Genomic DNA, 14,974 nt, shown 5'->3' on the forward strand with positions numbered 1-14,974 from the left:
TACATTTTCCTTCTTTTTTATTTTTTAGTAAATTTTCTACAAAGAATGTATATCCCATTTTTCATTGGAAAATATTAAACTGACTTTTAAGAAATCCTTGACCCTAAAAATGTAAGTATTATCTGACAAACTATCTCCTTTCTCCATGTAAAAAAAAAAAGGCTGGCATTTTTCTTTAACTCAGCTGTTACAAAGAAGTACACCGTTTCCCTTGACAATTCTTCCAATGAATATGGTTTATTGCTATTCATAGGCTAAGAACACTCAGTGAAATGTTATGTTCAATCCAATTTCTACTCCTCAATATGCAGAAAGTGGTTAATTGTAAAAAGATCTTCCCACCTGGGACTCTGCTTAATCATTCCAGGCAGTGCTTATCTGACGACCAACACCCACAGTCGTGATGTATTGATGTCAAAGTCCATTCTGTGGTAACCATATTAGTTTCATTCGCTTTTCACTGTGCTTCCTACTGAATGCTTAGTTTAAAAATTTTAATTCTATATTAACTCCGAAAGAGGATTTCAGGTAGGTACCAAGACAATGCCTCACATCATGGTGGAGTGAAAGCCTGCTGCCTGACCCAAGGGTAGGAACCCACAGCTGCCAGTGAAGGGACGTCTGGCCCTCCTGACTGGTGGAGGACCACAGGGCTGCAGCCTGGGCGGAGGCGGTGTGGGGGAGAAACAAATCAACTCGCTGCCCTGGCAGCAAGGTGGGGAGTGGCGAGAGCGGAAGGCCTGTCTATGCTCTTCCTGCTGCTTCCCTCACCCATTCCTGCCCTTCTACTCACAGCCCGTTCTGACACAGCACCCAGCCCAGGTCCTGGAGCAGAGCTGGTGTGCGCCGTCAGCTTTGGAGCAGTAAGGACAGGAAATCCACAGGCAGGAGCAGGAAAATGAGTGGGGATGAGGCCGGTTTCACCGCAGATTTGTGGGTGCCTCTGTGGGTGTTCCGGCCATGGAGCTTATGGCCGTTTCTACCCTCCCGCTGTAGTTTGAATCCTGACCACACTGCTGTGATAAAGGTCTCATCTGACCAAGGTCTCCCCATCCTTACATAGATTATCTTAAACAGTATTCGTAAGTCATTTCCCCACATTAACGCCTCCCCCAGCCAGACCTAGAAGAGCCAAGGTCCTTAAGCCAACATCAAGGCAGTCCACCCTCTGATGTCAGCCCACCCTCTGACCTCATGTCACCCCTCTGGACGCCGTCCTCTACTGACCCACGTTTGTGTATGAGAAGTCACCTGCCTGTGTGTTCTCTGTTCCCCTTCAAGTCGCACCATCTGCCTAGACCCAGACTCAGTTTCCCTCTCTTCCAAGAAGTCCTCCCTTATCCCCTTGGCCCCTCTGTCCTCTGGAAACAGAAACAGCCCTTAGTGCCATACCCTTGCTCGTGGATGGCCTGAAATGTTCAGATTTCCTTGTCTGGCAGGAAGCACTCATTTAAATAATGAATTTTCAGGCCACATCTTGTCTCCTCAACGAGACCATAAATTTTTGAGGGCAATGGTTCTTTGCACTGCCTATAGTGCTTAACATGGGTTTTAAGTACACTGGTGGTATTTAGTAAATTATTTCTTGGACAATGAATAAAATGAACGGCTCCTGAGCTATCTGGACCATAGATCTTCCTGAGGTCATGTTAAATGGCACCATAAACCTTTTCTGACAATGATCACAGAGTACAGAGAATTAAATATAAAAATTCACAAATGAAAGAACGAAAAGACCTACAGTCAAGGGCAGGAGCGTGCCCACGGAGCAAAGGAGTGATGCTCTGAGGCAGTGTGGGTATGGCTGCCTCAGCCTCACCGGAGGGTAGGTCCCTGCTTTCCTCCTCTCCTGTCAGCCCGACCCTCTGGATGAACTGGGGAAGCCTCTGGATGAAGCCAGTGTCAGCACTGGCTTCAGGTATTTCCAGCTCTGCCTCATTCGCCTTCTCTCTCCACATGGGAGCTTCTACCTCCACGTCTCCTGCTTTTCCACCTCTCTCCCTCTGCTGCCTCCCCCAGCACCCAGCTCCTTGCTGTAATCTCCCAACATGCTAATAGGCAACAGCCACCCCCTCCTAGTAGGAATCCCATCCATTGTGTCCTCCCACCTGTGTCTCTATGGGATTCTTTTCAACATCCCTGGTTCGTAGTCTCACTGTGTTATCAGCATCTTCCTCCCTTCACCTCCCGTCACACTTGATGACTGTTCTTGATGACAATAGTCCTGCCTCACAAGAAGGCTAGCTCAGCTCTCTTTCTTCCATGGGTGAGGTCCCTCGGGGTACACTTTGGCCACATGCATTCTGCTTTTTGAGGTGCAGTGGAGGAGCGGCCGAAGTCAGGCCCTGTCTGAGTGGGCTGAGCTGTGGAGTGGGCTCGGCAGCTGGGGCCACTGCCCATCACCCCGCTCCTTCTCCTCTAGCTCCTTAGGGATCAGCTGAGCTAGAAAAGGCTTCTCCTTGGAGAGACCCACAGCTGGGACTTGAGAGGGATGGGGTGGAGTGGGAGGCAGATGCCCTCTTCCAGGCGCTGTGTGTCAACCCGATGCTGCAACAGAGGCAAAGCTGCAAGTCCAAGTTCTCATCAAACCAGCCATTGGAGGCAACTTCATGTCCCGACCCCCACCCAGGCTACAGTCACTCAAGGGGCCTCCCAAAGGGTTGAGCACCATGTTGCTGCCCCTAGAGTCCTCTCCTGTCTCAGTACTTTCTCCAGGGCTGTGGGGAAGGAAGCAGGACCCCGTGTGTCTGGTGGGGTTAGGACACCCTGGCAGGAAGTTGAGGAAGAAGCCCCCACAGAGTCCAGTGAACCCACACGGCTGCACCGTCCTGCCTGTGGCTCACCAAGGGCTACTTACCTTCATGTATATGGTTTCCAGCAAAACATAAAATGGAAAGGCAGATATTAAATGGGAGCAAGACGGTCTAAGGGACAAAGTTGGACTTGGAGGCAGGAAGCACACACATTCCACTGTGAGTCCTGCCAGGGACAGAGGGCCTTACATGCAGCTTCTACCATCCTGGAATAGCCCACGTATTTCCTCAGTCACAGTCACAAGAGCTTTGAACTTCTCAAAAGAGTGATGGTAGGGAAGTAATATGAAATATTCTACTTCAACTCGAGCAAAGAATTATATAACTAGAGAAGCTTTTTTTTTTTAAAGAAAGTCCACTTTTCAGCATGACCCACCTTGGTACTGAGGACACCACCTCAGTTAGCCAAGATACAGACAGGGAGCTCCTAGAAATCATGCACACACCTGACCTGGGGGAAAGCGCATCCTGAGCCCTGAGAGGAAATCCCCAGCATCCACTCGGAGTCCTGAGTTCATGCCTGGAACTTGGTCCACCAGAGTCAGGTAGATTCCTTGGGTCCCCATGGCAAGCCCCAGGCAAGTGAGGTTGCTGGGATTTGAGGCAGGCGCCACTTACCAGCGCAGGGCGATTTTGATGGGGGTGGTGAGGCATGATGTGAACAGGTCAGCTGGGAGGTCGGGGATCATGGGCAGGAGCTCGTTGGCCTCACAGGCTGCCAGCTGAATGCAGTTCTTCATAGATGGGGGCAAAGGCATCTGGGCCAGTGGGTGGTTTGGGTTAATAGCAGCGACCTGCAGGGGGACAGGAAGGAGAGTGGCTTAGCCATTGTCCACAACTAGAGACTAAGCCAGAAATATGACACGAAGGAAAGGGTCTGTCGACTGAGGCTTAAGGCTGAGGGGTTCCAGGCCAAGTTCCCCAAAAAGAGGCCCAGCTGTCGGATCCTCTCCTGGAGATGATCGTTAGCTCCAGCCCCAAATCACTTGTTATGCAAGGACTCTTGGGTTATAAAGGCCGGGGGCGGGGGAGCTCCATGAAAACCAGGTGCTGGGGTTTCAGGTGATGATGGCGCCAGGTGGGCAGATGGGGCAGGAAAGTGCAATTTTTAATCGCTGATGGCTACGTGCTTGGTTCCCAACTTGAAAAGAATGTTTATGCTTCTCAGGTTTTGCTCCTTACTAAGAATCCCCTCTGCATGACTGTTTATTTCACATTTGCTATTTCATTTGCTTTTTTACAACATTCCCACGAGGTAAGTTTTCTTTCCATTTTAAAAGATCTTTTACAATGAGGAAACCGAGACCCCAAGAAATGATGGGAATTGCCAGTCACCGGCAGAGTCCTGGTCATGGGTGGGGAGGCTGGTCCTGAGCTGAAGTCTCCCCTACCTCATCCCATGGGGGCCCTCCTGCACCCACACCACACCTATGACACTAACATGCATGCTCTGCAGGAGCTGGGCCTAAGAGCATGCTCAGGTGCACTTTGTAAGGTATACACACAAAGCTGTGTTCACTCATATATCCCTACCATAGATTATGACATGTAAAGTGTTGTCATTATTAATGTGGATAAAACCTTGTTTTATTTCACAAATGGAAGGCAGTAAAAGTTGTATTTCTATTAATAATCCCTTCTGCTATAGGAATAGCAAGTCCAGAATACACATCAAATTCTAGTATACTTAAAACAAAATAAAAAAGGCAATTTCTCGAGGAATGGTTTTTTTTTTAAATTATTGTGGCAAAATACACACAATATAAAACTTACCGTCTTATCCATTTTGTTTGTACGGTCAGTAGCATTAGGTACAACTCACATTGTACAACCATTACCAGAGTGCGTTTTTTTAAAGTACAGAGAAAAGGGAAGGCAGAATCACGTTTAATCTTCTCCTTGGCTCCGGCGCTACGATCTAAAATAGCACCAGTGAAGCAACCTGCTCCACACAGGAAATTAGTTTCCAGGTCTGCTGTGACAACCCGCTAGGAAGGATGACGGGTCTGGGTGCCGTGTGGGTCTGCGGCTCATCAGACCTGAGTCATGCGGAAAGACGTGGAGGCTGCAGATGTGTCAGAGTCAGGGGAGGCTGCCGGAAGTGCTCCACTCGCGTGCTCTGTGGAAGCATGTCCTCCCCAGTTCAGGGGGAGGATGACAGCGGCAATGGGTCGGGCTCCGGAAGGGGCATGGAGGGCACAGCTCCGAACAGTGAAAGGGGCATTGGAGAGGCGGCCTGGGACTGAAGCTGACACATATGCATCTCGTGAGCATTACCACTAACGGGCACAGATGAGAGACCACAAGCAACGACTTAGGAAGAAAGAGTTGTTTATGTAAAAGCTAGATTCAATATTCTCAAATGCTGTCGTGCTAGTTTCAACTTCTCTGTCTCTAATCTGCTTCCACAGTAAATTTACTTTCTGAGAACCGAAGAGCAGGTCCACTGGCCACAGGCCTTCCACCTTCACTGTTGCCTGTCACTGAGCTTCTGCAGACTCAGGCTCTCTGAAGTGAAGCAGTCTGTCACATCAAGGCCATCTTTCTCTCAAGACAGAGGGCCCCAAGCGGAGACAAGGGTGCTCGGTGGGCTTAAGGAGACTTCCGCAGGGGTCAGGAGGTTCGTGCCCTGTCCCCCGTGGAGGCGGTGCTCCGATGCCCCGACAGAGCCAGGCGGTGCTGTTGGGCAGCAAGTCTGCTCAGTGCCTCTGTGTTAGACCTGCCTCAGGCTGCACCTCGTGGTCCACGGGCACTTCGCCCGGAGCCTCGCAAAGTACCTGAGGCAGTGGAGCCCCAGGAGACGGGAAGACGATGCAGAAATATCTTCATCCCAAGTCCATTGGAAACTAAATTTCCCCATTCAAAATGGTCATTGATAGAAACCCTGATTTCTTAAACAAGCTCCTTGAAGTATGCTGGTGTATTATTGGCAGAAAGCACCAAGTGTGGCTGCAGATAATCTGAAGTATGGTAACACACAGTAATAGTCCCCTGAGGACTCATTTCAGACCTGTCGTCACCACTAGGCACTCAGAAGGCAGATGAGAGCTGCACTGGGGTTAATTAGAGTCAGTAACATTTTGTAAAAATGACATTCAAAACAAAGGATTCCACCAACAATTTATTTTTTTAAGCTTCTAACCCAGGAAAACAACAAACAAACAAAAACAAATTATTTTAACAGGTGAGCTATTTCCTGTATATTGTTTTGGTTTTGTATTTATCTAAGATATTGACCTTTTAACTGAAATTCGTCTTGGAATAATAAATAGCCTGCATGTAAAGCTAACTACTAGTGATTCAGAGAACTTTTCAAAGGCACCCAAGTAAAGAAGCTGGTCCAGCTGGGAGCCGCCACTCACCCTGCAAGGCACACCCCAGATGTACTTGTACCCAAAGGGGCTTCTCCTGGGGAACCCAGAGGCTCAAACACCAAAAGAACTTTCTTCGTTAAAAGCTCACTAGAGCCTTCTGGAGGATTTGGGAAGGATCCAGAAAAACCCTCAATGCGATACACAGCAACCAGATCCAAGAGAGACATCTGCTACCTCTTCTACACGTGTGGATAATGTAGTGCTCGTGCATTCAGAGCTCATGGGAAGGCTGGCCAAGCGGCTCACACAATGCCTGGAATCACTCGCTCCAGAAGCACGGCTGGAGGGGCTGGGGGTCGCTGGGGCAGCACCTGAATCTCTCATTTCCTAAATAAACCTCTGCCATCATGCTGCTTCTTTTCTCCATATATGTATACATGTTAAGAGACAACTCGATAAAGGCACCAATAATTTCAGAGGCGTCTTTAACAAGCAGCTTTCTGAAAATAACATCTACTTGGTAATAATTCCAGTTCTAGCTTAAAGCAACTTTTATTCTCAACTCAGTAACCCCTACTTACAGTGAACATTTTTGCAAAGTTCAGAGAGAGATTAAGATCTGTAAACAGATCAGGTATTGCTTGCCCAGCTCATTATGATATTAAGCCCATTAAGATATTAATGGAACATCTATCACGCATCAGATACTGTACTAAAAATAGCAGATAAAAAGTGGAAGTAGTAATTTTTAATATATAATTTATATAATTCTCTATGTGTGTGTGTGTGTGTGGAGTCAGTCACTTCGTCATGTCTGACTCTTTGCAGGCCCACGGACTGTAGTCCACCGGGCTCCTCTGTCCATGGAATTTTCCAGGCAAGAATCCTGCTCCAGGTTGCCATTTTCTATTCCAAAGGATCTTCCTGACCCAGGGATCGAACCCATGTCTCTTGCATCTCCTGCACTGGCAGGTGGATTCTTCACCACTAGCACCACCTGCAAAGCCTCAATTCTATATATATCAAATATTAAATAGCATTAATAATTTAAAAACAAGTTGCTGGAAACTGAAATTTAGGTCAAGAGAGCAGAGGGAGTCACTCTGTTGCAAGAAGACTTGTAACAATAATAGGGAAACCCCCAATGTTCCCCACAAAGGGCAGCTAAAGAACATGCTTCACAGCATAGTCTGTCATGATTATCCTGAGAGCTTACCTAAATGGACCATCCACTGTTTTAAAGCCATTTCATTGTTAGCAATCAGTTTCTAAAATGCTCTATAATTATTCTATAACTCAATAAAGATGCTTAGTTAGAAATTACAATGAAATTTCTCCCCAATTAACTCTTAAGAGAAGCAACTAAAAGAAGGTAACTCAAAAATTCTCCGATGCTTTACATCACAAAGAGCATTTACGTTTGGGGGTTACTGTGAACAATGCTGCTGTGCATCTGCGTACAGGTTTTTGTGTGGACACATGTTTTCAAGTCTCCAGGGTACAAACCTAGGAATGGAACTACTGGGTCATCTCCAGCTCCAGGTTTAACGTTTGAGGAACTGCCAGACTGTTTTCTAAAGTGGCTGCACCATTTTACCTTACTTAACCATCTTGATGCGGTGCTATGGTCTGAATGTACATGTTCCCCCCAAATTCATATGCTGAAATCCTAACCCCCAGAGGTGACAGTGCTAAGAAGGTGGGACCTTTGGGAGGTGATTAATTTATGAGGCTGAAGCCCTGCTGAATGAGGTTAGTGTCCTTACAAAAAAAGCAGCCTGACAGCTCCCTGACCCCTTCCACCACATGAGGACACAGCAAGAAGGCCTGGCCATGAACTAGGAAAAGGGCCCTCACGTGACCAAGCTGCACCATGATCTTGGTCTGTCCAACCTCCAGAACTTTGAGAAATCAATCTCTGTTGTTTAGAAGCTACCCAGTCTGTAGTATTTTGTTACAGTAGCCCAAATGGACTAGGACAGGTAGGAATTTAAGATTATTCATTTGATACTTTCCCTATTTTCTAACATAAAGATCTAGTGCTGTAAATTTCCCTTTCAATTGCTTTCACTGTTTCTTAACAATGCTGACAGGTTGTACATTTCTTTTCTTTTTTTCTGTTTATTTAATTGAAATATAGTTGACTTACAATGCTGTGTTACTTTCTGCTGTACAGCACAGTGATTCAGTTATACATACATACACACACACACACTCTTTTTCTCATATTCTTTTCCGCTGTGGTTTATCACAGCACACTGAGTATAGTTCCCTGTGCTACACAGCAGGATCTTGTTTACCATTCTGTATATAACAGCTTACATCTGCGAACACCAGCCTCCCACCCCTTGGGAACCACAAGTCTGTCTTCTATGTCCATGAGTCTGTTTCTGTTTCATAGATAGGTGCATTTGCGTCACTTTTTAGAATCCACATGCATACAAGTCTGATTTACTTCACTTAGTATGATAATCTCTAGTTAGAACCATGCTGCTATAAATGGTATTATTTCCATCTTTTTAGGGCTGAGTAATATTCTATTGTATATATACCACATCTTTATTCATTCATCTGTCAATAAACATTTAGGCTGCTTCCATGTCTTGGCTATTGTAAATGGTGCTGTTTTGAACATAGGGATGCATGTGTCTTTCTGAATTAGAGTTTTTCTGGATATGTGTCCAGGAGTGGGATTGCTGGATCATATAGTAAATTAATTTTATTTTTAGTTTTTTAACATATATTCATTTTCATTCAGTTAATGTACTTTCTTTTATTTCCCTTGAGATTTTTAACCCGTCAATTATAGGTTAATTTTTTTTTCTGATATTTTTCTGTTGTCTTTCTATCATTGACTTCTAGTTGATTTTACTACGGTCAAAGAGCAGGCCTGTGTGATTTCTATTATTTAAAATATGTTGAGGTTTGCTTTATGACCCAGGATCTATCTTGATGGATGTTTCATGGACACTTGTGTATTGTGCTGCTGCTGTTGGAGTGTTCAGTGTCAATTAGAGCTCTGTGACTGATATTCAACAGATAGGACTGTGCCTTCTGTTTTTTCCCCTTGCAAAAGTCTTACTGTACAATGTTGAAGAGGAATAATGAGAATTAATATCTTTTCCTTGCTTTTGACCCCAATGTTAAGAAAAATCACTTACCCTCTTGTCCCTCCCCTCAAATGGGCTGGTAACTTCCCGCCTGCCCTTCTCCCTGTGCATGGCTCTGTGACCACCCAGCTGAGTACTGCCATTTTTCCGGTTGCCACCAGAAGCACCGTGGCCTGTGCCACCACAGATCCTTTGCGTGAGAACATCAGGCCTTTATCTCCATGGCCTCCAGCTGACAGAGGGGGGCCCTCCTGTGATAGGAAGTCAGGCCATGCAGATGAGTCCTACCAGGAACCACAGCACCCTGCACCAATATCCCATGGTGCTGATCATGATCTGTGGTCCAAAATATTAAGTGATTTCTGGCATGTTTTAAAATAGACTAAATTAGGAAAAAGCATTAAACTCTTAAGACTTAACTTGTAGAAGCTCCCAATTTTATGATAGCTGCAATAATGTACTATATTCATGGATTTGGGTTAATAATTTTTCCTTTATTTCTTTTTACATTTCATACAAATCAATCAAAGATTAAACATATTCAGTGAATCATAGATATATCTAAGGAAGATAAATAAATGTAGCTTATTCAAATGTATATTTATTTATCAGACCAAATCTGTAAATGTTTCCTAAACAGCTACTTCATATGAAGCTTTCTTGATAGGTTTACATAATAGGTTTAATAAATACAGCAGACAACACCAAAAGAAGAGATACTATAAGACAAGGCATAATTATTTTGTCAAATGAATTGCATAAAAATTTGCTATATGAGGTCATCTGAGAAAGATTTCAGGTGCAAGGAAGTAGAATTTTAGTTACACCCTTAAAGTTGACTGTACTAATGATACACTTTGCTTGTCTGTGGATTTCATTTAATACCACCAGTAGTGAGGGTTTCTGAATTTTTTATGCAGAGAAATCACATTTCTTTTACCCAAAGTCTTCAAATTCCAGGACTAGGAACAGTACAAGGTGCCAAGAGAAAAGAACTGCAGGTTCCCATAAAAATCATAAAAGGGAAGGTGTGCACAGGAGCTGAGTCTGGAGACAGCTTATGTATGTTCTGTTGCCCAGGCTGACTGGACTAAATGTAAAAGTGCTCTGCAAACTAGAAAAGGTTGTACAAATAAAAGAGGGTAGGTAATGTCCCTCAGCTAAGGCCTCCGGGTGCTCTGGCCTCCCCTGGTGGTGCCTTTCCACCTTGCATGGCCTCTTCTCTTCCCAGTTCTCAGTGGCAGCAAGGGTCCTGATCTTTGAGAGGCTGCTTTTCTTATCAGTGCTTTTCTGTGACCCTTTCCACTTTCTGGTTAGCAAGCCAGCTCCCAGCACCCTAGGAGGCCCACCCTTCTCCTCCACTCATCATTTCCATAATGGCTTCATCTTCTCCAGCAAGGGGCTGTGGGTGGCTGTGTGGAGCCCAGTGAAAGGAGTTTCTGCTGTATTTGCTTACAGGTTAACCCCCATTCACTATCCTATAAAAAAGTGGAAATGGCAGCATTTTTTCTAAATTTACAAATGTGGAGGGGGGAGTGTTTCAACAAGATAATAGGTTTCTTACCAATATTTGTTTTGAAAATGTTCACTACTAACAATTCTTACAGCTTACTATATATAGAATGTAAGATACAGAAGGGTGAACTTGACCAGCCTTTATTTCAAAAAGGGCCTATTCAGCGTGTGTGTGGAGAAGCAAATGGGGGAGGCACTTCACTGCTGAAGCCTGAGGTGGTGCAGGGGTAAGACAGGGCTCACCTGAAGACCTGCCATCAGGACGGCCTTCTACTCACCCATGTCCTAAAGCCAGGCGTCCTGCAACCACCCCGCCCTAGGAAGCACCTGGAGGTGCTCTTCTCTAAAGAGAGTTACTGATGTGTCTGGGGGAAACTAGGGTGGCTAGTGTAGTCGCCGGCTCTCAGAGAAGGAATGCTCTCTGGACTGTGGGCAAGGGTGCTCCAGGATAGCCAGCTCCCACCTGCCTGGCCCTCCATGGCACATAGCGACAGTGGGTAGCCTCCCTTCATTCTTAAATATGAGAATCAACAGGGAGTCATCATAAGCCTTCTGGAGAAAGGAGAACAACCCAAATAACTCATTTATACAACCCAAATAACCCACAAATTTATACCGGAGGTAACTTAAAAAAAGGACATCTTTTTAAAGTCCATATATTAAAAAATAAATAAGGTTATCAACATCACAGACCTCTTGTTTCCCTGCTACCTACAAATGGTAATTATGAAGCTACAGAAGAGAAAGAATGGGAGACTTGAAAACACTTGTAATGTGAAAGCTAGAGATGGACAAGCCTGAGCTCCCTGTAGAGTTAGCATGGTGGACCCTGCTCTGTAGCGTGAACATCCCGACAGCAAGTCCATGGAGAATGCTCACAAATTCACAGACACAAGCTCCATTTAGTAAGCAGTCATCAAGACATATTCCTTATCTACAGATAACCTTAGAATTAACTTGTGACACTCAAAAACCATAGACAGACATTGTCACTATAAATATTAACCTTAACACAGAGTTAACTTCTATTTCAAGTTCCGCAGACATCCACACGATGTGCTGTCTACAATAGTAGCAAAGGAACCACAAGGTTGCAAAATACGAATTCTCTAGTTCTATGGGATACACATTTAACATTTTTTGAAGAAACCTGAAGTGTGATGTTAGACATTTTTTTCACCATTAATTTACATATGTGACATAAAATTTAGTCACAGTGATGACTACATGAAGATAATGTCATATATCAGTATGAACAGAGGATTTCAAATGGGTATTTAAGTCACTGTGAATTCAGTGATGCTGCAGGATCACACCTGTTTCTATGAAAATGAGTGTCCGCTGGACAAGGTACTGAGCTGCTGGATGCTACTGCTGGAGCCAGCAGAAGCGGGTCATACAAAGAAGTTAACCAAATATTGGATCAAAACATGATTCTTGGTACTTCCCTGGTGGCCCTGTGGTTAAGATTCCACGCTTCCACTGCAGGGCGCAAGGGTTCGACCCCTGTTTAGGAAACTAAGATTCCGCATGTCATGAGACATGGCCAAAAACAAAACATGATTCGCTTGGAGGTATTGTGAGAAAAGCCCTGTCAAGTGTGAACAGACAGTAAGAGGAGAGAATGAAGCCACCACAGTAATGGCCTGAGCCTCGATAGCAGACCCCCCACCCAAAGTGTGTCAACTGTCCTTGGGGGAAGACATCGTCCCACCACTGCTATGGCTGCCACCAAGAAACTGTCTGGGCTCCCGTCCCACACCAGTGAGGACAGTCATGCTCAGGATCAAGTCTTACAGGGACACAGCGCAACCCCATCAATCTCTGTAAAAGAAGGGCACACCTTTTCCCATCACTGGACATCAACTCACCTCTCTGCCTCCACAGAGAGAGAGAGAAAGGCCAAGACTTGACCCCTGCTTCACTGTGGTCTTCAGTGAAGAGAAGGATCGTAACTGCTCATGGCAAGTATCTACTGGGAGCAGAACTAATGGATGAAAAAACTTGATAAAGACCATTTCAAAGAGAATCCATTTTAAGATTTGGTCTCCTCTTAGAGCTACAAAGATTCTATATTCAAGATAAAAGTTGTTGCCAAAAAAAAAAAAACAACAAACAAACCCTGGATTCTCTTTCTCTGTCAACGTACATACTGTGTATATATGGTGGATATAAATACTCCTCTGGCTTTTATCATGAATGGAGGTAGCTGGACGTCTGGACTCTTGTGATGGCTACAACAAGGCCACTGGGCAGACTTCTCAAGTCCACCTTCTCACCTACCATAAGAAGTAAAGGTGAGATTGTTCCGTGAAAAGAGTCTAAAACTCCACACTCAAACTGTCCATGATGAGTGTGGACAGAATGAAGACAATAAATAGCATATGCCATATGGTGGGTGGAGTGGGGGGACTGTATATGACCTAGCTTTAGCCAATGAGATTCTCACGAAAATGACCTAGCTTTAGCCAATGAGATTGACCTCATCGTATATGACCTAGCTTTAGCCAATGAGATTCTCACGAAAGCAAGTGAGCAGAGGTCTCATTTGCTTTAGTAACAAAGAGACAGATGTGAGGGTTCTGCCCTTTCCCCTCCTCATCTAGCCTCAAAATGGAAGAATGTGCTGTAAGCATCAGGATAAAACATCAGAGTGGAAAGACTAAAAACAGCCTGGTTCCCTGATGGTACAGCTGAATAATTAAATCATTTGCCTCAGAGTTCCTAGCAAAAATGACAAACTGTGACTTGTTTAGAAAGCAGAAGTGAGATTCTTCATTACTTACAGCAGTCTAAATACAAGTGCTTCAAGTCTGAGAAAGATTACATCCTTTCTTAGGTTGCTACTTGAGGATTTGCCCTAGCAGAACAAAGGAGAAAATTGAGGAGAAAAGAGACAAAGGTAGAATCTAGGAAACAGTGGATGCATCCAGAAGAACAATAAGGAGAACTCCCGGGAAGACAGTTTTGGAGCAGGCCTGTCTTAAACAGCTGATGAAGCAGGTGGTGGAGGGCTGGAGAAGAAGAAACTTTGGGAAGGGGCATATTTTGAGATTCAATGCTACCCAGGCAAATTTGGGAACTGTGGAAATGCTAAAGATCTAATCAAGAAGAAAGACAATCTCCAGGAAAATCAAAGCAACAAACGATTGTAAAAATGGAAAGCACAGCACCCTAGTTAGCCATTCAATGAACAGTATTTACGTGGTCATAATCAGGGAGCTGAAGTTTAATATTTGTCATTTTTTAGGCATACCTTCTTAGTGTATGTATTCATGGGGAGTTAATTATGCTCAGAGACTAGAGAATAATCATAAAAGTACAGATAACAGAGGTTGGGAAGGTCCAGAGGTAAAAGAAAGTCCAAAGAAGCTAAGAACCTATTAATAAAACCAGAAGATAGGACTGATTATTGACAAAACTATTATAGAAATAAAAACATAAGCATATGATTTCAAAAGGCAAAGGTTAGAAAGTATAGGGAATCCAAATACAGGGACACAACTAAATGACAGCGAGGAAATAGGAAAGGGTAGTCAACGACCCTCTCTCTTCAACTTCTCTTTAGAATTCACAATTTACAATGTACTAATGTGACTTAAAACTATGGGGTACCATGTCTCTTTACTATCTAAGTTCTATATAATTTCTCCAATTGTTTAAATAGAATTTACTCATGGCAGTTCTGTTTTTGGTTTATATGGTAGCAGAAAGCCCAGAGATAACCTAAACATTATGAATCAAGAAGTAGTAGTATAAGCATACTGTGGAAAATTCTGAAAGAGATGGGAATACCAGACCACCTGATCTGCCTCTTAAGAAATTTCTACGCAGGTCAGGAAGCAACAGTTAGAACTGGACATGGAACAACAGACTGGTTCCAAATAGGAAAAGGAGTTCATCAAGGCTGTATATTGTCACCCTGCTTATTTAACTTCTATACAGAGTACATCATGAGAAATGCTGGACTGGAAGAAACACAAGCTGGAATTAAGATTGCCGGGAGAAATATCAATAACCTCAGATATGCACATGACACCACCCTTATGGCAGAAAGTGAAGAGGAACTGAAAAGCCTCTTGATGAAAGTGAAAGTGGAGAGTGAAAAAGTTGGCTTAAAGCTCAACATTCAGAATATGAAGATCATGGCATCCGGTCCCATCACTTCATGGGAAATAGACGGGGAAACAGTGGAAGCAGTGTCAGACTTTATTTTTCTGGG

General features: G+C 44.3%; 1 protein-coding gene across 2 annotated transcripts in view; it reads right to left on the reverse strand.

The window, feature by feature from the left end:
- RPTOR (regulatory associated protein of MTOR complex 1) overlaps positions 1–14,974 on the reverse strand; it is a 323,749-nt gene that overhangs the window by 153,786 nt on the left and 154,989 nt on the right. For both annotated transcript variants that reach the window (XM_027518037.1, XM_027518038.1), the window contains exon 6: positions 3,432–3,607. In XM_027518037.1, the coding sequence (XP_027373838.1) occupies positions 3,432–3,607 (176 nt within the window). The remainder of the gene's footprint in view (positions 1–3,431; positions 3,608–14,974) is intronic.

Source organism: Bos indicus x Bos taurus, chromosome 19, assembly GCF_003369695.1.
Source record: "Bos indicus x Bos taurus breed Angus x Brahman F1 hybrid chromosome 19, Bos_hybrid_MaternalHap_v2.0, whole genome shotgun sequence".
Taxonomy (NCBI): domain Eukaryota; kingdom Metazoa; phylum Chordata; class Mammalia; order Artiodactyla; family Bovidae; genus Bos; species Bos indicus x Bos taurus.